Source organism: Dysidea avara, chromosome 1, assembly GCF_963678975.1.
Source record: "Dysidea avara chromosome 1, odDysAvar1.4, whole genome shotgun sequence".
Lineage (NCBI taxonomy): Eukaryota > Metazoa > Porifera > Demospongiae > Dictyoceratida > Dysideidae > Dysidea > Dysidea avara.
The window spans coordinates 15596507-15622111 of NC_089272.1; the positions used below are offsets into that span (position 1 = coordinate 15596507).

General features: G+C 37.5%; 1 protein-coding gene across 1 annotated transcript; it reads left to right on the top strand.

Moving 5' to 3' along the window:
* Positions 1-992: 992 nt before the first annotated feature.
* LOC136257563 (uncharacterized) lies at positions 993-1861 on the top strand. Its single transcript, XM_066050796.1, has 2 exons — positions 993-1211; positions 1266-1861. The coding sequence occupies exons 1-2, from the start codon at positions 998-1000 to the stop codon at positions 1724-1726; spliced, it is 675 nt and encodes a 224-aa protein (XP_065906868.1). The 5' UTR covers positions 993-997; the 3' UTR covers positions 1727-1861.
* The last annotated feature ends 23744 nt before the right edge of the window (positions 1862-25605 follow it).

The window sequence follows — 25605 nt, forward strand, 5'->3', positions numbered from 1 at the left end:
TAAAATCTTGCAGTGGGTTTGTCTGTGGCATCCCGGGCACATTGCCTGATAATAATTTTCTCTACCTAACCACTTGCAATATATACATTAGTCACCAGTAATGTAGGGTTCTACTTAATAGTTGCCACAGAAAAGCTTATTTAGTGAGATAACACATGAGGTATCTTGCTTTGAATCAGAAAGAGGCACAGCTGAACTTGTTATCAGTGGTCTAATGACTCTGTAAGAGATGAGTGCAGATGAGCTACAAAAATGTCAGGCACTAATGTGAAATCTTGAATATGAATTTTGAACAAACCACTCCTGTAAATGGCCTGAAAGGTGATATTTACTTTACTTCCATCACTACGGAATGTTAGTATCTTGCTCTTCATTTTTCTGTTTAGTTAACCACAACAAGATGATCCATGACTGTTTAGATGATCAACATCACTATGTTTCCCTTTCCATATATTAAGAGAGTAGCTGAATTTTTTATTAGGCATGGATTTTTCTTCTTTATGCATTTGCCATCAAGCACATGATACAGCTAAAACTTGACATTACTAATGAATTTAAACATACAACCTACACTGATATGGCATAACTAAATTTCAACTTGGCCCATGAAATTGGGCGTGTGCCGTGTGGATATGTACTACACTCAATCATTTAACAGGTCATCTCTGAATTATTAAATTCTGCATGTATTATATAACCAATTAAATGAGAAATAAAATATACACCTGTTGGTGGCACTACTAAATTGGTGGCTGAAAATGCATGTAGCTCTCTACTTGGATATTCAATAATGTACGGAAACTACTTCTTTACTGTGGTATCATAGTATTGACTGAAACATATGTAGCTACTTTTTGGACGTGACCTGATTCAAGCAAGTGCAAAGGATGGAAAGTCATGTGGAATGGCTAAACAAGGATATGCTATATTATGGCTGTACTGGTATAAAACACTCAACTGGTTCAGATTGCAGCAACAAAATTTGGTCTGATACAAAATGTATATTGAACTGATTGCAGTAGTAGTGGCACTACTCAGCTTTGGAGATGAGAGTTTTGCACAAACTCAGTACAACTTGAAAGTAGTGGAGGATGTGACCTTGGAACGTGGCTCAAAAAATTTCAACTACTTGGAGTACCTGATAGTGGGACTGCATCCTGACTACCCTAAGAAACGTTCTTTGCTGAGGTTTGAAAATTTGCCTAATGGATGTACGACTGTCAACTATGCCACTATGTACCTATACTACCAGTATTCTCATATAGCTAGTTCCCATACTGATGCTGAAGCACCCTTCATTGCTCGCACCATACAAGCTCATAGAGTTCTCAAATCATGGAAGGAAACCCAAGCCACTAGCACCAAAAGAGATTCTAGTAAGTACTGGAGTACACAATGGCTTGGCTTGGACAACACTGATGCTAAAAGCATCTCAACTGGTGTGACCACCATCTATCCTGGCCAACCAAAGGGCTTTGTTGGGATTGGTGTGACATCTGCAGTAAAAGATTGGAAAGCTGGATATCCAAACTATGGACTGGTGATCTGGGCTACCAATGAAAATATAGTCGGTCGTGATACACGATTTGCCAGTAAGTCAGAAAGTGATTCTTCAAAACATCCCTACATTGTTGTCAGCTGCTTTGGCTCTACTGGTGGTGGAGGTGGTGGTGGTGGTAATACTGATGCTCCAACTCTGCCAACTGATGATTTCCATTCTTTCTAAGAACTTTGAGCAGCACACTGGCTATTTGACTGAGAACACTAAGCAGATTTTTTTTGCAATTTGATATTAGGCTACTTGCACATACAGTTAGGCATTTTTGTATCATGCATTAAAATTATTAAATGCGATACCATCTTGCAGAAACTTGGGCATATTAATACGCACGCACGCACGCACGCACGCACGCACGCACGCACGCACGAACGCACGCACGCACGCACGCACGCACGCACGCACGCACGCATACACATTCATTGAACATGTAATATTTTTAAGGAAAGATTAAGAGAGAGAAAGAACCACCATGATGACAAAAACAATATAATATGACATAGTGCATGCATACGCGACCACAACATGAAAAACAATAAGGTGTGTGTGACAAGGAGAGAAATTACATTTAAAAAACAATTACAACAAAAACAAACGAAACAGTAACATTTAAAGTAAAAGTTATATGTTTCTATTCACCACTTTGCACAGTTCCTCACCAGAAATATTCTTCTTGGGGCAGTAATAGACACTCCAGCAGCCTCATCAAGTATTTTTCTACTCTGAGACCTTGAAAATACTGTAGCTTGCTGAATATAACCTAGAATACCACACAGTGAGCACGAGAACAGGGATGATTGTAGATAATGTCCAAGAACACTTATTTTGACGTTATCATGGTAACAGGGAGTTCATAATTTGTCCAGTTCAGATAAAATCAGTAAGTAATCTTCCTTGGTATGCTTTTGATCTCTTACTCTAATTAAATAGTCAACCACTCTAATAGACAGTCACTTTTTATAATTCTTTAAAAACTGCAAGTAGCTACTAAATTTAGTTGCAGCAACATACATGTGCAGTAGTACACCACCACCAACACTCACTCAGCTCATCTCACAGAGCCTGAAATTTTTCCTAGGGGCAAGCCCTCAGACCCCCATGTATACATTCATAATAATAATACTGTGCAGTTCAAACTGCACTGTGTGAAATTTGTCAAAATCACACTCTTTCTCCAGGGAAGTACAGCCTGAAATTTCCTAGGCCATTTCTGAAAAAGATGAAACATGACAGTTTTTTTAACATTTTGAAAGATAAAAAGTAATGCTCAAACAGAAGTTTACTGTATTTCATGGAAATCTAAAATTTACAAATTGGCAAATGAATGGTTGAAATATGTCTTGAAAGATGAAATATGGGCCATCATCTTTCTATTTTTGTAAATGATTTTGGCTTGTAATTACTACCTGAGTCTACCTCTCGCTTTCGCTCTTGCAATTTTACAAAGTTATTATGCTATTTGTATCATACGTACTAGTAATAGCATGGGTAGCAGTGAAATTTGGGATAAATACCACGAGTGTTGTATTGGAAATTTACCATTTCCAATACAACAAGAGTGGTATTTATCCCAAATTTCACTGCTACCTATGCTATTCCCAGTTAATACCATACTCGCTGCATATACGCATGCAGTGCATTAGTGTTGCTATGTATTCAATATGTCACTATGTACTAAACACGTGTCAACACTAATTGTTAACATAAATTCTAGCCAATGAAATTGCAATTGCAACTTATTCACTGCTACCAGTGAAATACGGGATAAATTTCACTGCTACTATTGAGACTTTTGTATGGGCAGTGAAACAGGTATGGTATTAAAGAGAGTTATTGTATGATTAAATCTGTATTCATGCTGCATAAACATCTGTTAAGATGTCTTACAAGTTGGTATATGACCTCAAATACAAATGCTACATTTAATAGCTTAATTACAGTAGGTGGAATCCTTTAAAACACCTGTATAATTCAGGGGCTAAAAGGGGGGCTAGTTGTGGCCAAAAAGCTAGTTGTAAATGACTTTTAGCTAGTTGTAAATGGTGATTTGGCTATTTCTAAGAGTCAGACTGAATAGCAAGCTGCTCTAAAGTCAAAAATTACATATATGTGATGTGTATGTTTACAGGGATTTGACTAAAAGTCCCTCAAGATCCAGTCTTGAGATTGTCATTTCCAAAAAATTTCTACTTGTTATCTCTAAAATTGCAACTTAATAGTTATGGTCATTTCCCAGTCCACTACTGATATAGCATAATTGCCTTAAAATCTTATAAGCCATAGTTTGATATAAAGAATTGGCTTGTACATTACTGTAAGTTTGTTTGCTATATCCTAGTTCCTCGTCTCAGTCACTTATTTCAAATTGTTTCCAGATTCAATTTTGCCACAATTCAACTAGGTAGACATGCTCCCACACTTTCCTGAAATCTCTTTAATTATTCCCTTCACTGACATTTTGCTACACAAAAATTGTGACGCCCACCTGGTCTCAGGTTTGGGCAAGTTGTAAAATAGTTTTTTTAGCCACTGATGTAATAAGGACAGAAGGTGTTACAGTAATGGTATAGTTTGGTTTAGGCAATAAAGTCTGCTCTTATAATAGCAATACATTGGAAAGGGGATCCACAACATCGATGATTTATATTATATATGCCTGGACTACTATGAAATCTTGAGTAGCAATTATGAGAAATATGTGAAACAGAGAAAACATAGTACTGTGTACAGGCATCAGTCGCATCACTGTTTTCAAGTTAACCATGCAGTTTCTATATACTTTTGCATATGCACATAGTTAACATGCTACCTTCATGACACATCACGGCACGTTACGGCATTCCCTACACAAACCACCCTTCCACCCCACCAAGCTCTAACACATTACTTCACATGATAACTACATAGAAACATCACTTCACATACATGTACACACATACGTACATACAACTCTTTGGGGGAGGTAGGGCAACTGAGGTGAGGCGCATTTGCTTGAAGGGGAATCGTGTGTTATCACTGTCCCAGTCGTGCCACGCTTAATGCTACCATTGATGATGTAACTTACAAGACATTAATAATGCCCAACGGTACATACACCCAACAGTACTTACGCCCAACAGTACCTATGCCCAATTGTAACTTCACCCAATAGTGCCTATACCCAACAGTACTCACGGCCCACAGTACCTATAACCAACATTACATTACAACACCCTAGCATTACCAACATTAAGTGACAGCCCACATTACAAACATCTAGTCGCAACAAACATTACAAACATTAAGTTGCAACAAACATTACAACATTTAGTCGCAACAAACATTACGAACATTCAGTCGCAACAAACATTACAAACATTCAGTCGCAACAAATGTTACGCACATCGTAACAAATAACCACATGTAATCGCAACACATAACCACATTTAGTCGCAACAAATATCGCACATATAACCGCAACACATAAGCACATATAATCACAACATATAACCACATTTATCTGCAACAAACATAGGCACATTTAGTCGCAACAAACGTAACCAGTTTGAACATAGCATTTATTGTTAAGTCGCATTAGTGATAACACACGCATCTTTGGACTGAATTACTTTTAACTAAGTTCAGCAATTTGCACCCAATTTCCCCCAAAATAGTTGTTAACAGTGATATAAAACATAACACATGATGATGTATATTTTTGCAGAACTTGTGTCTATTTGTCATACTTGAATTAATGTTCCAGTACTATTAACGTACACATACCATATCAAAGCTCACAATGAATACAACATCATGAGTGACAAAATCCAATAATTCCATTGACTGTAACTCTGATTTACCATACCACTCATTACTGTTACATTATGACTATGTAATACTGCCACATGTGATGGTAATTAACCCTTAATGACATCAGAATCTATGAATGATGTAATGTATATAGTAGTAGTAGTATAATCAATATGTATCTGTATATTATTATCACAGTGGTCTTGTTGAAACCATAAATGGTGTCTACCACTACTGGGACAAGCCATCAAGTTGTGCTGCTACCCCCCTTTGAATAGCTTCTTATGTACTGACCGTAAGATTTGATGACAAATTTATTCTACTTACCATGGCTATGGGATGTGCACAACCATAAATCTGCAACATGTTTTATGTGAATACAATGCATCCTCTAGTGATATTCTATGTACCCATATATTTTCAATGAAACTACATGACTAGCTTCAGCAGCCGTATCACTATGCACACAAATCCACTGAAGTAATGCAGGGTAATGTGAACCTACACATGAATATGCATGATGGTAACAAGTGCTACAAATTAAATATGACGCATAACTCTAGTACATGTGTTAATGTATCCTGGTGATATGTTGGGATAATGCACAGAATGAAGAGTTTGAGTTGAATAAAATATCAGGGATCTTCGTGAAGTGTTCAAATGTAATAAGGATTATAAGTGATTATCAGGGTTCCAAGCTTGTTAAGTATGGAGCATGCATCATCTACTGCATAGTAATTAAGACATGTGCAGAGGGATCTATAAAATTGTTACTGCTGAAACCCACAGGTGCATACAGGTGAGGGCACTGAAAGGTTCTAGTTTGAATGCGTTCTGAGCAAGAGGGTCTCCCAAAACAGATGGGTTCACAAACGTAGATTGTAAGTTGTGCACTGTGTCCATGGAGTGTGGGGCAGTGGCGTAACTAGACTTGTACCGACACCAGGGCCCAGTGCAATTAGTTGAAATCGTATTCACAAGTGAAGCTATTTAAGTAGCTAAATTATCGAAGCGATAATTATTTCTAGAGGCACTTATACTGACTGATAACTTGGCAGTTTGAAGTGATTTCACAATAACGAAAGGTAATGTAGCTGTTTTGCAGCCAAAAATGTGTGCAAGGTCTCGATCTATTATTCGGTAAAATAGTTTTTTCTACTACTCTATTACTAATTCCGTGGGCGTGACTTGATTGCTGACACCTGGGCCCAGGCCCGGGTTTAGTTACGCCACTGGTGTGGGGCTGTGTAGCCAAAGTTACACCCCTGTCAAATGTCTGATAAGAACAGCTGTACAAAAGCCTTGTCACGGTGATTGCATAGTTCACACTCAAGAGTTAGTGGTACTGTAGTAGTGGGGTGCATGCACCCCACTTACGCATGCTGGGTAGGGGAATCCCCACAAATAAGGTGGGGCAAGTGTGCTTTGTAACTGGGTGAGCACCTTTGCATTGTTACAAATGTTGAGGTATTGACAATTGGCGTGTTGGCAAATTATTAGGTTGGTCAAATCACAGCAGATTTGCTTGAGTGATTGTGGTGGGAAGGTAGGATGGACTGCTAGGGGCAGGTTGGAAGTTTAAAGTTGCGTTGCACTAATAATTGGGTTGAATTATCGGTAAAAGCCGATATTAGCTAATTTTACAAGTAGCAGTATCAGTTACAAAGTGGAGATATTTCGTTGATTAACTAAAACCCACAATCAATCATTGATGACGGTAATGAACAGGTGAAAGTAAAGCTGTGAAATGCAGCATACAACACTTAACTGTTTATAACTATGTAGGCTTCTTTCTTTGCAAGTATGGCTGCCAGGCTATAGTAGGCTGTGGATATTTATTGGCACCCCACGTAATGAGTCAATCACTTTTCGCAAATGGTCTCGAATCCCACCAGAAACACTGTTTGATAAGCTGGCTTAGCTATTTTATAACCACTTGGCTTCTTTTCCATGAAGGGGTTAGTGGCAATACTTCAACAACATTGTAAAATCGTATGCACACTCAATTAACTACATTGATTACATTATCATTACATTTGCAATTTATTTTAGGTGATTTCCTGCTCCCCCTTCCTTCTTCTGAAGGACTGAATATCAGCATAACCTTTACAAGAATAGGCAAATATTGATATAGGTAAAATTAATGTGAAAAATGTGTATCGGTGCAACAATAGTTTAAGGAGTATAATGCACTGGTAGCTGAACATTTCTAGCACTCGGGATAGTTTAGCTAGAAGAATGGTGGAGACAGAATGGTGGAGACATACATGTTCCAGGCCACCATCCATGAGGCAAAGGAGTTGATTTTTGGAGTGGGTGGGGATTGGGACACATATCACTGTGACTTGTAGGTCGCTAGCGAGTTAGTGATATGTGTGCTGGGAAACACGGATCCCTAGGGATATGTGTGCGGGAAACACGTTACCCGGGGAAACATATATCACTGTGACAGCGGTTCTAGATATTTTTAAAGAGGGTTTCAGGTTAAGGAAGTTTTAATAACTGTGATTGCATAGATAGTAGCTACATACTATACGTACCCGGGATTGCGTACCGCCGGGGTTTTCAAAGGAACGATCATTGTTGTACTCGCAGGTTTGTTAACCTATCCAAGTACCAATTTTCAGCTTCTTCCCATGCATAAGCGGTTCGCGCCCTGTTGCTATAGGCGTGACCGGTGTGACATTGGTGCCGGTTATTTTTCATGAACCCTTTGACTACTTTTCGCATTAGTCCAGTCAAATTCGGTACCATGCAGGATGTGCATTTATACCCCTTCCCCTTCTGTGTGTCAAATTTCAGGGCAATTGAATATTGTGTTCTCGTTTTATGGCAGTTTATGTCCGTAACTGTGCGAAAAGATGAAGAAAATCAGTAATGCCAAAGAAACTAAGCCAATTTTTGAAGTCTCGTATCTCAGGAATGCTTGAAGCGATTTTGCTCAAATTTGGAAAGTGGAATCCTGACGTTGACGGGCGTGTCAATAATTGTAGTGCTTCATATAGGCAGCCCGGAGCTACGAATACTTACAAGTTGATATATGGCCTCAAATACAAGTGCTATACGTATAGCTAATATAGGATTCCATCTCAATTATGGTACGTGTAGGTGGAATCCCCCAAGAATAAGGATAGAAGGTGTAATGGTTAAGGCAATGAAGCCTGCTCTTGTAATAGCAATAATTGGTATTACATTGCAAAGGGAAATCCACAACACAGATGGTTTATGTACGTATATGCCTGGGTTACTATGAAATCTTAGGTAAAAAAATATGAGAAATATCTATAAGGCCACTTATTGGTAAACATGTTTTAGATCCCGACTCACATTATATTGCTATGTCTCATCACCTAAATTTGGTCATTGTTTTCACCATTACAATAGGTCTTCAGTGCTAAGCTCTAATAACAATAAAAAGGCCAGGAAAACTTGATTACATGTTTCTCATCCACAAAAGCTGGATTTCCATGCAGGCAGGAGGTCATTTTTCATTATTCATTATCACAGAAAATACTCCAAATCAAGCTGCCTGTGACTATATAAAGGTTAGATAAAGCATTTTAATTAAGAACTAGTATACTTACATTTTACCACCATTTCCAAGGTGCAAGTTACATTTACTGTGCTGTAAAATGATGGCCAGCCTTCGTAGCATCAAAATAAGTGTGCACGTGATTGATAACAGCAATAATGAAATTAGAGGTGGTGAAATACAACTAGCTACGGGGAAAGGGGAACAACAAAGAAAGAACAGCTACAGGAAAAGGGAAAGTCATCATTACAACCTTGCAGAGCCCAATACCTTAAAATCATGCAAGCATTATTTGTCCATAAACTAACAGAAAGTTGCTGAAGTAAATTTCTTCTGGCTACTTTAGATGAAATGCCACTATGGGTGGTGATACGATCAGCAATAGAATGAAGAATCGACAAAGCAAAAGGTGTCCATATCCCAAAACTTTTCACAACTAATGGAATGAAATCACCTTCTGCCTTCTCCACAATGGCAAGATACTTTGCATCCTTAGCCACCTCTCCAGCTGCAGCAGCCCCCCCAGCACAGGAAGCAGGGGAAGAAATATCAGCAGGCTGAGTAGTGCTGTGGACAGAGACATCATTTTGTGAATTTAAATTACTGAATTTTATGGATTTAAAATTTTGGAATTACTGAATTTTACGGAGAAATATTAATTGAAATGTTCTTTGAAAGATGAAATATGGGCACCCATATTAAAAAATTTGTAGACGATTTTGGCTCATTACCTACCCCTCAAGTTCAAATAAAAAGATTAAAACACTCTAATAGAGCATTCAGCTAACTCTAATAAAACAGTCAAGTGCTTGTAAGACTGTAATGAATAATGAGCCGCCCTCCCGCATTAGTTTAGGTAACTTTCTGATCTGAAAAATACAATTAACAACAGGTGGCCTAACAGAAAAAACAACAACAACAGAGTAATGTATACAGGCAATACTATACTTTTGTATATACACATAGTGAAACATTATTGTTTTCTGGTGACACTACAAGCACTGGCAAATAGCTATATCACTCCTCAAAGCTTCCTCACTAATGTTGGGAAAAAACATCACAATTAGCCTAGCTATAATCATGCCATAACACTGCAAATGCTAACATTATCAAGTTAATTTTTGTGTTACTCAAATGTCAATTGTTTTCCATAGCTACTTCATGTGTACAATGCTGATATCAAAAATGTAATAATAGTAAATGGGCCACAAGCAGTGTATGTGTGCATTAGTTCAAAGCCAAAAAGATACCTTACAAGTTTCTTAAAGAATGTTCAAGTATAGCTTCTAAACTAGTATCATATGAACAGGTGTGTGTTTCCAAAAAGGTTGATATCTTGTAGATATGGGTACATACCCAGCTGCAGGCATTACATAATTATTTGCAAAATATATGGGTAGAGGTGTGTAGACAGAATATGCATACACATAAACTGATTTTTACAATTGTTTGAGTCCCACTGTTTACAAATACACTCTCTAGGTTTGATCTCAATAGGTTAAAGTGGTTAGATCTCTGAAGAGTGTTAATTTCTTAGGTGCAATGACTATTTAATTACACAACATATCAATCACTGTAAAGTTTCCAGGTTGGTTCAACTGATTCTAACTATTATATATTCATCATTGTGTATCAGATGTCATCATTAATCACACATCTCTCTATATATAATTATGCTGATACTTTCATGAAATATTTCTGTATTATTTATGTGAGTTACTGTTCTATTAGAGCATCTTGATCTTTTGTAAAAAAATTTTTTGTAAAGTTTTTTTGTATAATCACATAGTGATTTAGTTTGCCATACATTAGTTTCAATAATAGAAGTGAAATTAATCCCAAATAGCATGGCCTTGTTTCTGTAATTGCACTGTAAAGTAGCCAATAAAATAGCAGAATAACAGAAGAATTTTAAGTGCAACAAGAAAGTGATATAATGAATAGCCAATGAAATAAGCTGACAATAGAAGCCTTTTAAGTGCAATATATCTGGACATTTTGAGTAGCCAATCAGAATTGCTGACATATGAAGCCTTTAAGTGCAACAACTAATGATGTAATACAAAGAAGGATGATGCAATCACCTGGTAGAAGTTAATGGCCACATAGAACTGGATAGATGTGTACTACAAACCATGAAGGGTGGTCACTATGTGATTAATAGGCAATCACACACATTTTCGTGCAGTTATGGAATATTTGTACTCGTAACAGCCAAAATTGCACTCAAATGTGTGTGATTACCTATTCTAATTTTTTCATATGAAAAATTTAAAAAGCGAATTATTGTAGCTATTATGTGTAGCTGAACAGCCTACAACACTTAAAAAACAAGCTTGTCCAGTGTAGGTGCATTTGTCTAAAACCTAATGTAAAACTGATTCAACAATATTTAAATCAAGCATTACCTGTAGTTGTGCAGGTTTGCACCTTTTTAGCAGCAGAGATGATAGCTACTGTACATCATCAAAAAAAACAAACAGTAAACTATTTCCAACTGAAATACATCCATATACGTACATGCAGCATCTTGCAGTAATTTTCAATTTAGACTGTATTAAAGTTAGAAGAAGTAACAGTCAGGCAGATCATCTTATTCTGTGAGGAATACAGGTATACGTACCAGTACCTTTACCACTCTTACATCAAAAGCCGCATCACTTAGCTTCTTGCTGTATAGGTATATAGCAATGAAGTTGATAACTGCAGGCCAATAATAATTGAAAGAATACAACAATTGTGCTTTAAACAGTTTTCTAGCAACATACCCACAAGTCTGCAATGTGACCTTCACTTGACTGTCTACAAGATTTGAAGCCATTATTACACCAGTGTGCATGCAGACTGACTAATGCACACATAGTATTAGTCTGGAAGACAGCAGACAACTGCTGAACACAACCATATTCTGTTCTACTATATACAGTGTATAGCTACAGTAAATGGGCTGTGGTTCATACACCCCTGTAGTGTAGGTCATACACCCCTCATGTAGGTTCCAGTATAAGGAGGAGTTCTATCTCCTAGACTAGGATAAATATCTTCAAAATTTGCACACATCAGAAGTTGTAAACAGAATTCACCATTGCATAGCAATTGTGGAAAAGGTATTGCCTTATATTTTTCTCCTGTTCATGTAACATAGAATTGTATAGTGTGCTGTACCCTTCAGTGGAATTTAGTACTTTTTGTGTTGCACAACTGAGTATTTTTACAGTAAGTTGTTATAATCAAACTATAAATGACTGCAGATATGAATACCATGCACATACCAATCACTAGCCTAGCTGCTAAAAAGGTAAAGGGGAAATCTTGTCGTTGGTATAATTTAACAGTATGCATATTCATAATATTGCATCATTAGCCGTGGGCCTGTTTAGTGATTATTTATACAGTTGCTGCATGGTTCTATTAGAGATTTGGTAGAAGGGTATACATATGTATGTAGCAGTGTATGCATATAACAAAGTTACTGCATGTTTACTTTGTTGATGGATCTTGTTTATGCTGTATAGCAGTAGGCAGTAGTAGAATAAAAATCTGTTATATTTCAAAATGGACCATGATTATTGTGATTGTAATCTGTCTAAGAAATCGCAACACTTCTGTCTTGTTGAGGCTTCTATTGTGTAGAAATGTTTGCTAAGTCAAGAAGCCAGTTTAGTACTGGATAGATTCTTGACAGAGCATTAATCAGAACTGTGTGTTACATGCATACATGTAAATTTTAAAGAAACATAAGATAAAATTGTGGGAAAACAAATTAATATATAATAGTCACATGTGATAACATATGGCATAATGCTTACAGTTGGATACTCACACACACACACACTCATGCACGCACACGCACGCACACACACATTTTTTGCATCACTAAGGCAAAGTTTTACATTCTGGACATTTTGAACATCTGATTTGCTCTCCACTGTGTATAACACACAGGTCACATATACCCAAATTCAAGATAATATGGAATTACTTATAAAATGAATTCTTAATACCAATGAATTATAATTCTGTTGATAGGTCACTGTACCAAACCCACTAACTTACAGTATTATTTTACTAACAGTGCACAATGCAGGGGCAGGGTTGGGGGGAGGGGGCAGGGGACCAGTGCCTCCCTCCCTCCTTCAGAATTTTTTATAGTGTTGCTCATTGAACATAGCTAGGCATCTTAGACATAATTCAAACATTTTTATGCAATTTATGACTACATGTATGTGTAATAAAATAAATGTGTCTGTAGCAAATTTTTACCCATATTAACATAACACCAGGGTAACTAGGTGAGATAGAGCACCCTCTACATTTAGAAATTGAGATACTCTAGTAGAACAGTCAAGAGTAACATAATTATAAAACACTATCATTTTAAACAACTAAAACACAATGTTCTAAATTGAGTTAATGACTCTATCTACATGCCCTAGTGACTATAGAAATTCTCTGGAGATGCAACTGCACACCAAATACCAGGATTATTTATATGCTTAACTTTTTTGTGATGTTTGTGCAGGGGACCTTATGCAAATTCTAAAAATTTCAATTTTATTTCAGCCAAAAGTATTCTCAAAAAAGTCAATTTTTCAAAATTTCTTTATAGACTTTATAGCTACTACAGCTCAGTAGCATTCATGCTTCCAGCATTGAATTTTCATAATGATTTACAAAATTTAGTCAAAATTATCTAAGTTTTCAAAATTTTCATTAGGGAGCAATTTAAACTAATTCTGCATGGTTTTAACTCAGTAGCTATCTTCCAGTGTTTGAACTATCAACAAATTTCAGGAAAAATTGTCACCAAATTCAATCTCAGAATGTTAATTTTTCAAAATTTCCTTAGAGAGCAGCCTAGGCCTTTACATTTATTCTGGTTTTACTGTAACTCAGTAGCTTCCAGTGTTTGAACTATCAACAACTTTCAGTCAAAATTGCCACTAAATTCAATCTCAGAACACTAAATTTTCAAAAATTTCCTTAGGGAGCAGCCTAGGCCTTTACACTAATTCTGCATGGTTTTTAACTCAGTATCTTCCAGTGTTTGAACTACTGTATCAACAAGTTTCAGTCAAAATTGTCATCTCAGAACATTAAATTTTCAAATTTTCTGGGGAAGGAGCATGTCCCCAGGCCCCCTAGAAAGCTCATGCTTCAAATTTTGTGGAGTGTGCAAAAATGTGGAGTGACTTCTACCTCCTGTGTGCCCCCAGCCCCTTAGTAAAGTCCTGGATCCGCCCCTGAATTAATGGAGGATGCTTCTATGTTTCTGTGTGTGTATCTGTGCACAACTTGTCTTCTAAGCAACCTGTTATTTCAGTATTGAGCTGCGTATGTACATACATTATTATCATGCTGAGTACATTATATGCATAATACGATTTAGGATTATGTACATTTCCAAGCCAAATTGAACAAAAACTTGTATCTGGTGTTTATCCAGGCAGCTGGACAGGTGTTGTTTGTTATATTTTCTTAGTATAAGTGATCACGACTGTGAAGGAAACAATGTTGAATGAAGCAAATCTACAGATCTAGTTATTAGACTAAGGCACCTGGACTGTTAGGATTTCTAATGATAGACATCAAGAAGCTAGAATGTCAATCTTGTTTGCTGCTGAAAATCACATGCATAACCCTCTGTATGCACAGACGTATACACACTGCATGTATGATAATATTTTTTTAGTTGGATAGTGAATACATGGGTATTTGTGACCAGATTTGCGAAAAGGTACCTTTTCCACAAATAAAATTTGACCCATTTTTTGAACTGTGAAGCTTCATAACTTTTTGATCAATTCATATAATTGCCTGGAATTTTCCATGTGTGTAGCTACAGTATTTGGCTGAATTTTGATACTACGAACAAGTTAATCAGTGTAAGGAGTGAAGTTTTACATCATTTGTTTGCTGGTATGTAAAATGTGTGGAAAGTACCTTTTCGCAAATCCAGTCACATTTATATAGTATGTATGTACAGTATGCTATCGTTCCACATTTTATGGTGAAGTAATAGTCAGATAGATTAGGAAGAATGCAACCATGATATTACCGCTGTCTGTGTGCAGCTTATCAACTGTAAGTTTATACAGTAAAAGGGTGGGATATAAGATGGCATTTCCAGTGGCTTATTGAATACAAATAAGCTTTAATATAAATCCTGTATTATACTCATCTTATACTTTAGTATAATGCATATTATATTATTGCATATTATGGTTTCAGTTTATTTACTACATTACCTGAAATAGCTTATATCTAATATAATGCCCACATTATATCATCACATATAATATGGTTTCAGTATGTTTAACACATCAACTAAAGCCTTACGTGAGATTGTTAGTATAATATAGGTTTTACCAAGCTTTTTTTGTATTCAATAATCCACTGGAAATACCATCTTATATCCCTCTTTTTTCACAGTGGATCTCAGTACAACGTTGAAACCGGGTCACTACTGCTGACCCGGATGACCCACTGACCCGGATGTGACCCGGATTAATTAAAGCCGAGACGTGTTTCGGCTAGTCTCGAGCGAGCGAACGAGTCTACATTTTCAGCGTTCGATTCGTGTTGAGTAAATATTGCAACTTCAGCCTAGCTGTAGGTTGAAGACCAAAAAAAAAAAAAAAAAAAGGTCTTCACCTACTGACAATAGCTATACCCCTCACCATAGATACCCTCAATTTCGTGCTACATACTACACTTACTAACAAATGAGCGTGGCTGAGCGTATGTTGGTGGGTATCACTCTTTTCACCCTATTTCATAACCCTACAGAACTTAGACAAAAAAAACGGTGAACCAAAAAAGGCAAAAAAAAAAGTGCAGTATTAAAGGGGGATCGAACCCAGGATCCCAGTGTGATGGTCCAGTGTGCTACCGATTATGCTACCGCTGCTAGCTCCCTTGATTCCCTTCTTTTGTATCTTATAAATGTGACTAACGAAATAAGCTGTATATAGTAAGAAGAACCTAACCCTAAAGGTGAAGAAGAAACCAAAGCTGAACTCTAACCCTAACGCTAACACTACTAGACGCTTCCCCTAAAGTCTACTAATCGTGGCAACTACTGGACGCTTCCCCTAAAGTCTACTACTCGCGGCAACTACTGGACGCATTCCCTAAAGTCGACTACTCGCGGCAACTACTAGATGCGTGCCCTAAAGTCGAAGAGAGAGAGCAACAACTACAGCAGGAAGTCTGGATGCTTTTGAGCTTAATATTACGTAAGGGTTATGAAAGGTGGTGAAAAGATTAAAACCCGTATGTTGGTAATGCGATAAGTGGGCGTGGCTCACGAAAGAGCTACGCGATAGCGTTTATAAGTTTCCACGTCGTCAAACGAACAGTTTCGTTTCTCACGTGATCCAACCCGGGTCAGACCCGGATAAATTGTAAACCGGGTCAGACCCGGATGACCCGGATGACCCGGATGACCCGGATGACCCGGATGACCCGACCCGGTTTCAACGCTGTCTCAGTGATCTTTGTATACTTTGTGGTGAGCAAATATGTTTCACCTACTGCACACTTCTCAATACAATGGTGTATACCCATAGGCAAGTGGCTATCTCAAGTTGGTAAAAACATCAAGTTAGCAACTTATAAAGGTAAACAACTAAAGTGGAGGTGCTGCAATGATGCAACAATACCTAAGGTGGAGTTGTGGTTTCAATTATGGCATTGTTATGCTGACTTTGAAGTGGTTTATACTTTTGAGCTGATGACACAGCCATCAGAAAATTGCTCTGGAGCTGAAAATCGCTAACCCGAGTGAAGTAACTACGCACTTTAAAGTAAGCACCAGTGACTACCTTCCACCCGACAGTCGTTTTTTAAAGTTTTAAAGTATTCTACATACATTACAAGGCTTGAAAAGATTACACAACAACACAAAACTTACTTATATGTAACGCGCACGATAAAACTAAGATTTTCATGATGATCAGCGTGTGGACAAACCCCACATTGATTTTCATCCTCATTGGAGCTCGGACAACGGAGCAATCCCAAGTTAAACACGAGCTGTCATTTTGTGCCAGGGTTCTATTGGGGAATATTCGAAGAATTTTTTAATAAAAAATCTCGGATACTGGAATGCCTACTGTAGTCCAGCCTAAATTTTAAATTTTGGAAAAAATGGGCTTTTTATATGCTCAATAGATAGAGTATTGATTGCCTAACTCAGAAATATATAGTTTGTTGGGTTGGAATTAGCTACTTTGGCATGCACAGTGCTTAAAAACTGAAAAAGGGTACATTTTTTTCTCCGGGGCTCCCCATACATTTTAAAGGGAAAATGACACAATTGAATCAGGAAGCCATCATTCTAGCGATCTGGACTATCTTGAAGCTGCAGTTACTTCTAGCTGCAAGTTTGTACATATGATGAGAGTAACTTCAGAACTTATTGGATTTCAGTGATCTTTCTATGCTTTGTGGTGAGCAAATATGTTTCACCTACTGCACACTTCTCAATGCAATGGTGTATACCCATAGGCAAGTGGCTAACTCAAGTAAGTAAAAACATCAAGTTAACAACTTATATTATAAAGGTAAACAACTAAAGTGGGCCACAATGATGCAACAATACCTAGGGTGGAGTTGTGGTTTCAATTGTGGCATTGTTATGCTGACTTTGAAGTGGTTTGTACTTTTGAGCTGATGACACAGCCATCAGAAAATTGCTCTGGAGCTGAAAATCGCTAACCCGAGCGAAGTAACTACGCACTTTAAAGTAAGCACCAGTGACTACCTTCCACCCGACAGTACGTTTTTAAAAGTTTTAAAGTATTCTACATACACTGATTACAAGGCTTTAAAAGATTACAAAACAACACAAAACTTACTTATATGTAACGCGCACGATAAAACTAAGATTTTTATGATGATCAGCGTGTGGACAAACCCCACAGTGATTTTCATCCTCATTGTAGCTCGGATGACGGAGCAATCCCGAGTTAAACACGACTTGTTAATTTGTACCAGGGTTCTATTGGGGATTATACGGAGAATTTTTTTATTAAAAAATCTCGGATACTGGAATGCCTACTTACAGTCATGCAGGGACATGAATCCATTGTCTATAATTGTTTCAGTACTAGACTACTAGGATATTATTTCGTGATTCAGAACCAGGGGCGTAGCTAGCCAGAAGGTGATGGAGGGGCAGGCATGCCCCCACGAAACGCTCAAAATCATTCATGATTGCAAAAAGGGCTAATGACCCAATGGTGGGTTAGCCAACATACGGTGTTGTATTATTACAGCTCACACAACTAGCTACGTAACTACTTCAGTCTTATCTTTTATCAATGATTCATTCGTCGAGCATCATCGCACGTGCCACAACTGTACTCCAACAAATTCATCCAGTCCGGTAGAGCTATATTGTTAATATTTTAGTGCTAATACAAGTTACTTTACGTTTGCCACAGCTTGTGTTGCAGTCCTAGCACACTGCTGAAAGGATGACATGTTCACTCACTTCACTCGGCGAAGGCGAAATTCAAATGCCACGTATTGCATGAAATCCCACCAGTCTTTCTTGCTAGCAGAACTTGTAAGCTTGTGACTGATCCAGGCCCGTAGCCAGGGGGTTCTGAAGAACCGCCCTCTTGGAATAGGCCGACTACACTGGCAGCACTGCCGTACAAAGATCTAGTGTAATCGACTTGAGAAAATAAACTTGGTACATTTAACACTTTATGACCTCATAGGCAGTAGGTTCTTAGCGTCATCTGGTTTCCTTCGTCACTTGTGAGTTGTGACTCCTGCCGCGGCAAAGTCCTTTGAGCGGGTCACTCTTTAGATTCGAAATGCTCTATCACGTGAGTAATCTAGGCTAAATATAGTCTCGTGCCCAGCCGGGCTCGCGCTAATGGTGTTTGCGCATTAGCGCGAGCCCGGCTGGACACGAGACTAGGCTAAATATAGAAGTGTGTTTCAAATATTTTCGTTCGGTGGATTCACGAGCGAGTTAATGTTGTGTGTGCGCGTTCACTACAACCCCTGGTGGTACCGCGTAGTAGCGCACATAATTTATAGTAATTTGCGTGTCAGTTTAATATTGGTAAGCTTGTGACGGAGGTTTTAAAAAAAAACCACTACGGTGATGGGGGGGCAAATGCCCCCCCCCTTGCCCCCCCTTGGCTACGCCTCTGTTCAGAACGAATGCAAGCATACTACTGTAGCTATGAGATCACTACAAAGTACAAACCATGATCACTACATACCCATCATGGTACTTGTGTTATTCATCACGAGAGATGCTTGTAGGCCTAGAGACATGTGCAGTTGTATTATGGATTTTATTGATTCTATTGTTCTGCTTTTGTAACGTTTTAGCTAAATAAAAGTGTTTGTGGACATTATAGATAATCTTCCATACAGGATTTAATCAATGAAATGTTACAATAACATCTCAACAGATGACACGATGTATTTCACGATATTAACTACACTGCAGCTTGCATAGACTTGAAGCCATATGTTACTCATACGTAGCTACTCAAGGCCGAAGCCCACAATGCCGGACCACTTTTCAGCTATTTGAAAAAAGATCGAGATACTCTAATAGAGCAGTCAGCAGAATATACTCTAATAGAACAGTCATCGCAATACTCTAATAGATTATTATTATTATTATTATTGTTACTGAGCAGACAGCACAGCTGATATGCTCAGGAAAAAAAAGCAATCATAAAATAAATTTAGCTACGTAGTTACAAAGATTACAGTTATTGAGTTCCATACAACGTTTGCAGTTCCGCTGAAAAGGAGTCAATATTGTTGCTCTCAATGATGGAAGATGGTAAGTTGTTCCAATCCTTAATTGATCTGGAGAAAAAGCTCTGATCATTCGGTATAGAAAATAGCCACTGTTCTACTTAGTCTAAGCCATTACATCTATGCTAATTGTCCTCAGATCACTCTAAAGTTCCAGTGAGTCATCTGCATTGCACACTGCTTGAAGGTTCTTAGTTTACTAATTTGTTAAGCTGCCTTACTGTAGTTTAACTGATAGTAACTTTAAGTATATGGAACTCTCAATAAAACGTCAGGTTTACTGAAAAACTACTAAAATAACACACAATTAACTGTTCCATATACTGGGGATATACCACTGTAGTAAACTAAGAAACTTCAAGCAGTGGCACTATACATTGGGCTAATTGATCACGCATATGCATGCATTAGCAATTACAAACCCAATGGCTTCTGTATCTCAACGAACTAAGCTTTCACTGAAATTTTGAAAGTTAAATTAGCTATGAAATTGAATTAATTGTTACTGTAGTACAAAATTACCAGGATATATCTTAATGTTAACAAAAGGAGAAAGAGGCTTTGCAAGTAAAATAGCTTCCAGATTCCATTTCAGAGCATTTATATTCAAAAATTTTCCTGGGGGAGCATGTCCCCAGATCCCCGTAACTCGGCATGCTGTGTGTGCTTAGCACATGCAGTTGAGTATCACATGATCTAAAAATCACATCAGATCAATAAAAAGTAGTATGACCTCCATTGCAGTCCATGGATGGCCGGACCACTCAAAATCTCTGGGCTCCGGCCCTGGACTAGCTACATTATGCCGGAATAAATTTTGGAATAATCAGTGGTAAAAAGAATCAGGAATAATTCCGGAATAATAGGATGATCTTCCAGAATAATTAATTAGAATTCACATATTTTTCATGTAGTATTCCAGAAAAATTCGTAAAGGAACACCTACAATCATTGCTAGCACAAAATCGAGCAACAAGATCGAGATACTCTAATAGAGCAGTCACCTACCCTAATAAAACAGACAGACAAGCTAGTTGTGACTGTTCTATTAGAGTATCTCGATTTTGGGGTATAGGTTTTATGCTTGCAGGTGGTTCTATTTTCAGCTGCAGAAGAATATCCATTACACTTTTACAATTCCAGGAATTACTCCAAGAAATATTTGGGAATAATTTTGGGAATAATAGATGAATAAAAAAAAGAATTGCCAGAAAGAATAATAAAAAGCATAATGTACTCAAGCCTACTATTTTCCAGACACTATTTTCACATTAAAAGTTATTCAAAACCATTTAGGCAAAGCACTGATAGACATGCATATGGTAATCTCAAACATAAAATGTGACCAGATTTTCAAAAAAAGTTCCATACACTTTATATACCAGCAAACAAAACGATGTAACACTTGACTCCTTATATATATAATTAAGCTGATTAATGTGCTCTTATATATCCTAAAAATTAGGTTCTTTAATCTTTACAGAGTTGAATGTCTAATTAACTAACATATCACTTCTCCCAATTTTTAGATATAAGTCTCTTTGAAACAATTATGGAAAAGAAGTGGTGTCTGAAAGGCTGTCTGTCGTAAATACAGCCACTAAATTATGCCACCAATATTGTCATTAGCATCAGCCAGTTACTCATTTTAATTGAAATTTGTAACTGTTAAATTTATCCTGCCTTTTTATTAGAGTAGTCCATCAGTGTATGATTGTTCTGTTAAATTATTTGACTGCTCCGCTAGAGATCCCTAGAGTGTCTCAACTTATAAACAGATAAGAAAGAACTATTCCTTATAAGCTTTATATACTTGTGAGTATAGTATGGCAACATCGTATGGGGTCCTAATTACAAAGTAGACGAAGATGCAATTGAAAAGGTCCAAAGATATGCAACAAGGCTGGTACCATCTATCAAACATCTACCTTAATATGAAGAGCGTCTAAAATGCCTCAAATTACCAACTTTAAAGTATTGGAGACTTCGTGGGGACATGATCATGACCTACAACATATTAAATGGACATCTAAATGTGAATGAAACTACTTTTTTTACAAGAGCATGGACAGCAATTAGAGGGCACTCTTGCAAACTGTTCAAGCAATTTGCTTTTAGAGAGGTTCGACAGAATTATTTTTCTCACCGTGTAGTGAACAACTGGAACTCCCTTCCTAGTAGTATTGTGGAGGCTCAATCAACTGATGAATTCAAGAAGTTGTTTGACAACTTGAACAATGACATTATGTTTAGCATAGATTTATTGTAACATAGGATCAGGATTTACAGGCTTTGCCTTTCTTAATTCCTGTATAATAATAATCTCATCCAAAACAGCCAAGCTGTAAAAAAAGTGTGCGGCCCTCAGAAAGGCTATGGTGAAAAAAGATGTGAAATCCAAGGTGGCGGCCAAGAAATGGCTGTGATGGTAGGTTAATGGTAAAAATTTTAATAATGACAATTCAGGTAAATTTTGTGAAGCGGCACAAAAATTCACCTGAATTGTCGTTATTAAAATTTTTACCATTAACCTACCATCACAGCCATTTCTTGGCCGCCACCTTGGATTTCACATCTTTTTTCACCATAGCCTTTCTGAGGGCCGCACACTTTTTTTACAGCTTGGCTGTTTTGGATTAGATTTCATTTCTTTTTGTATTTGTATACCCCAAAAGCCGGCCTATGGCCAGCTTTGGGACTTTTTTAACCTATGTTTTTTTTTCTTTACTACAGGAAGAAGAAAAGATGAAGTAGATGTACTTTAAATATTTTATCAGTAAATGTACAAATTATATATATAATACATATGTGACCGGATTTGCGAAAAGGGGCCTTCCACACACATCCAATTTGCCAACTTTGACAATTGATAACTTCAGATTGGAAAGAGCTATTGCCTTGAAATTTGGGCAGTGGTGATTTCTTTGCAGCTGAACTCTCCACATGATGGTTTCTTTGTAGCTGAACTCTCTACAAGGTAATTTCTTCTAGCTGATCTCTCTACAGGGAGATTTGTTTGTAGCTGAACTACCTACAAGGTAACTTCTTCTAGCTGATCTCTCTACAGGGTGGTTTCATTGTAGCTGAACTCTCTATAAGGTAACTTCTTCTAACTGATCTTTCTACAGAGCAATTTGTTTGTGGCTGTATTTTCTACAGGGTGATTTCTTTGCAGCTGAACTCTCTACAAGGTGGTTTCTTTGTAGCTGAACTCTCTACAAAGTAATTTCTTCTAGCTGATCTCTCTACAGGGTGATTTGTTTGTAGCTGAATTCTGTACAGGTGATTTGTTTGCAGCTGAGCTCTTTACAGAATAGTTTCTTTGTAGCTGAACTCTCTACAAGGTAACTTTTCTAGCTGATGTCTCTACAAGGTGGCTAGTTTGTAGCTGAACTCTCTACATGGTGGTTTCTTTGTAACTGAACTTTCTACAAGGTGACTTCTTCTAGCTGATCTTTCAATAGGGTGATTTGTTTGTAGCTTCACTCTCTACAAGGTAACTTCTTCTAGCTGATCTCTCTACAGGGAGATTTGTTTGTAGCTGAACTCTCTACAGGTGATTTGTTTGAAGCTGAACTTTCTAAATGATGGTTTCTTTGTAGCTGAACTCTCTACAAGATAACTTCTTCTAGCTGATCTCTCTACATGGTGATTTGTTTGTAGCTGAATTCTGTATAATTGATTTGTTTGTAGCTGAGCTCTTTAAATAATGGTTTCTTTGTAGCTGAACTCTCTCAAGGTAACTTCTTCTAGCTGATGTCTTTACAGGGTCACTAGTTTGTAGCTGAATTCTCTACAAGGTGGTTTCTTTGTAACTGAACTCTCTACAAGGTAACTTTTTCTAGCTCATCTTTCTACAGGGTAATTTGTTTGTAGCTGAATTCTGTACAGGTGATTTTTTTTGCAGCTGAGCTCTTTAAAGAATGGTTTCTTTGTAGCTGAACTCTCTACAAGGTAACTTCTTCTAGCTGATGTCTCTACAAGGTCACTAGTTTGTAGCTGAGCTCTCTACATGGTGGTTTCTTTGTAACTGAACTCTCTACAAGGTGACTTCTTCTAGCTGATCTTTCTACAGGGTGATTTGTTGAAGCTGAACTCTCTATATACAAGGTAACTTCTTCTAGCTGATCTCTCTACAGGGAGATTTGTTTGTAGCTGAACTCTCTACATGATGGTTTCTTTGTAGCTGAACTCTCTACAAGGTAACTTCTTCTATTGATCTCTCCAGAGGGCGATTTGTTTGTAGCTGAACTCTCTACATGGTGGTTTCTTTGTAGCTGAACTCTACAAGGTGATTTCTTCTAGCTGAACTATCTCTTTCCATAGTTGCATGAACTCCCTACAAGGTAACTTCTTCTAGCTGATCTCTCTACAGGGTGACTTGTGTGTAGCTGATATCTATACAGGTTTCTTGTTTCTAGCTGATCTCTTGAATTCTCTTCAGGGTGACTGCTCTATTAGGATGACTGCTCTATTAGAGTATCTCGATCTCGCACTTGCTGCACCAAGTTGGATTTCGTGTTATAACTCCGTGGCTTTAAGTCTGATTCTTCTACACCATTGATGAGCCTTTCTAAGATGATTACTCCATCTGTACCACGATTTTCAAAGCATTACCCCAAGCGGTTTATCTGGTAGGCGTGGCAAGCAGTCGTTTTTTTATTAGCTAATCTCGATTGCGTAATTGTTACACACTGTTGGTTTTTTCGTTGTATCTTCCTGGTTTTTAGCTCGATTTCTTTCAAACCACAAAAGGTTTGAGGTTCAATAGTTAACCTATTCACCCACCGATTTTCAGCTTCTTCCCATACGCGGTTTACCCTGTAGGCGTGACAACATATTGGTGTTATTTTTCGTGAATAATCGCGCATAACTCTTTGTCTGTTTATTGTATTCCAGCCCAAGTTGGTACCGAGATGCGCCTTTATATCCCCTTTCCGTGTGTCAAATTTCAAGGAAATCGGATATGGCGTTCGCGTTTTATAGCAGTTTTTATAAGTGTGCGACAAGAAAAAGAAAAATAAGAAGAAAAAAGAAAAAACGAAGAAACTGAGCCAATTTTTGAAGTCGCATATCTCGGGAACGCTTGAAGCGATTTCGCTCAAATTTGGAATGTGGAGTGCTGCAGTTGGGGGGCATGTCCACAGCAAAAGTCGTCTTGTTTCATAAAGGAAGCACAGAGCTACGGAGGTGCGAAAATTGCGTTTTCTTTCTTCCTGTCAATATACTCACGGGTGTTACGCGCCGGCTTCTTGGGCCGCACGACACACTACCGTGTGTCTTGATATAACATTTTACTATAATTATACACATACAACTGTATATACATATACATAGAGATGCGGCGATTATGCCAGCATAATTTAGGGCATAATAGGTATGTGTGAAAATCAGGAATTATGCTAGCATTTTGAGGTGATTATAAAGCTTTAACAGTAAGAAAATCTGCAGAATGCACAATTCCGTTAAAAAAAGATCGAGATACTCTAATAGAGCAGTCAGAGTCTCTAATAGAACAGTCACTGAATATAATTTACTCTAATAAAGCAGTCATATTAAAGTCAAATACTCTAATTCAGCAACCATCTAAAGAATTCAAGACTATTTGAAGCTTAAACATCAATGAAAATAGTCTGATACAGCAATAAACTGGCATTTAGGGACCCGCCGATTATGCTCATTATTTTACCTATTATGCTATGCTGCACTGCTCAAAATTTTGCCTCAAATTAATGCTCAATATTTACCTATTATGCTCAATTATGCTCGAAATTTATACCTCAGTTCCCATGTTTTCCTAGCACTTTATGGGAAAATAATAAGTTGCTAAAGTACAGACTCTAAATCCTTGCTTGTCAAAATGCATGTCACACAAAAGATCGATATACTCTAATAGAACAGTCAGCTGTCTAATTATTCTGACTGT

Excerpts from the sequence above, each read along its gene's own strand:
- LOC136257563 (XM_066050796.1), top strand. The coding sequence starts at position 998 with ATGTATATTGAACTGATTGCAGTAGTAGTGGCACTACTCAGCTTTGGA. Across the intron at positions 1,212-1,265 it reads TGAAAATTTGCCTAATGGAT|CTAGTTCCCATACTGATGCT; the intron begins GTACGACTGTCA and ends ATTCTCATATAG.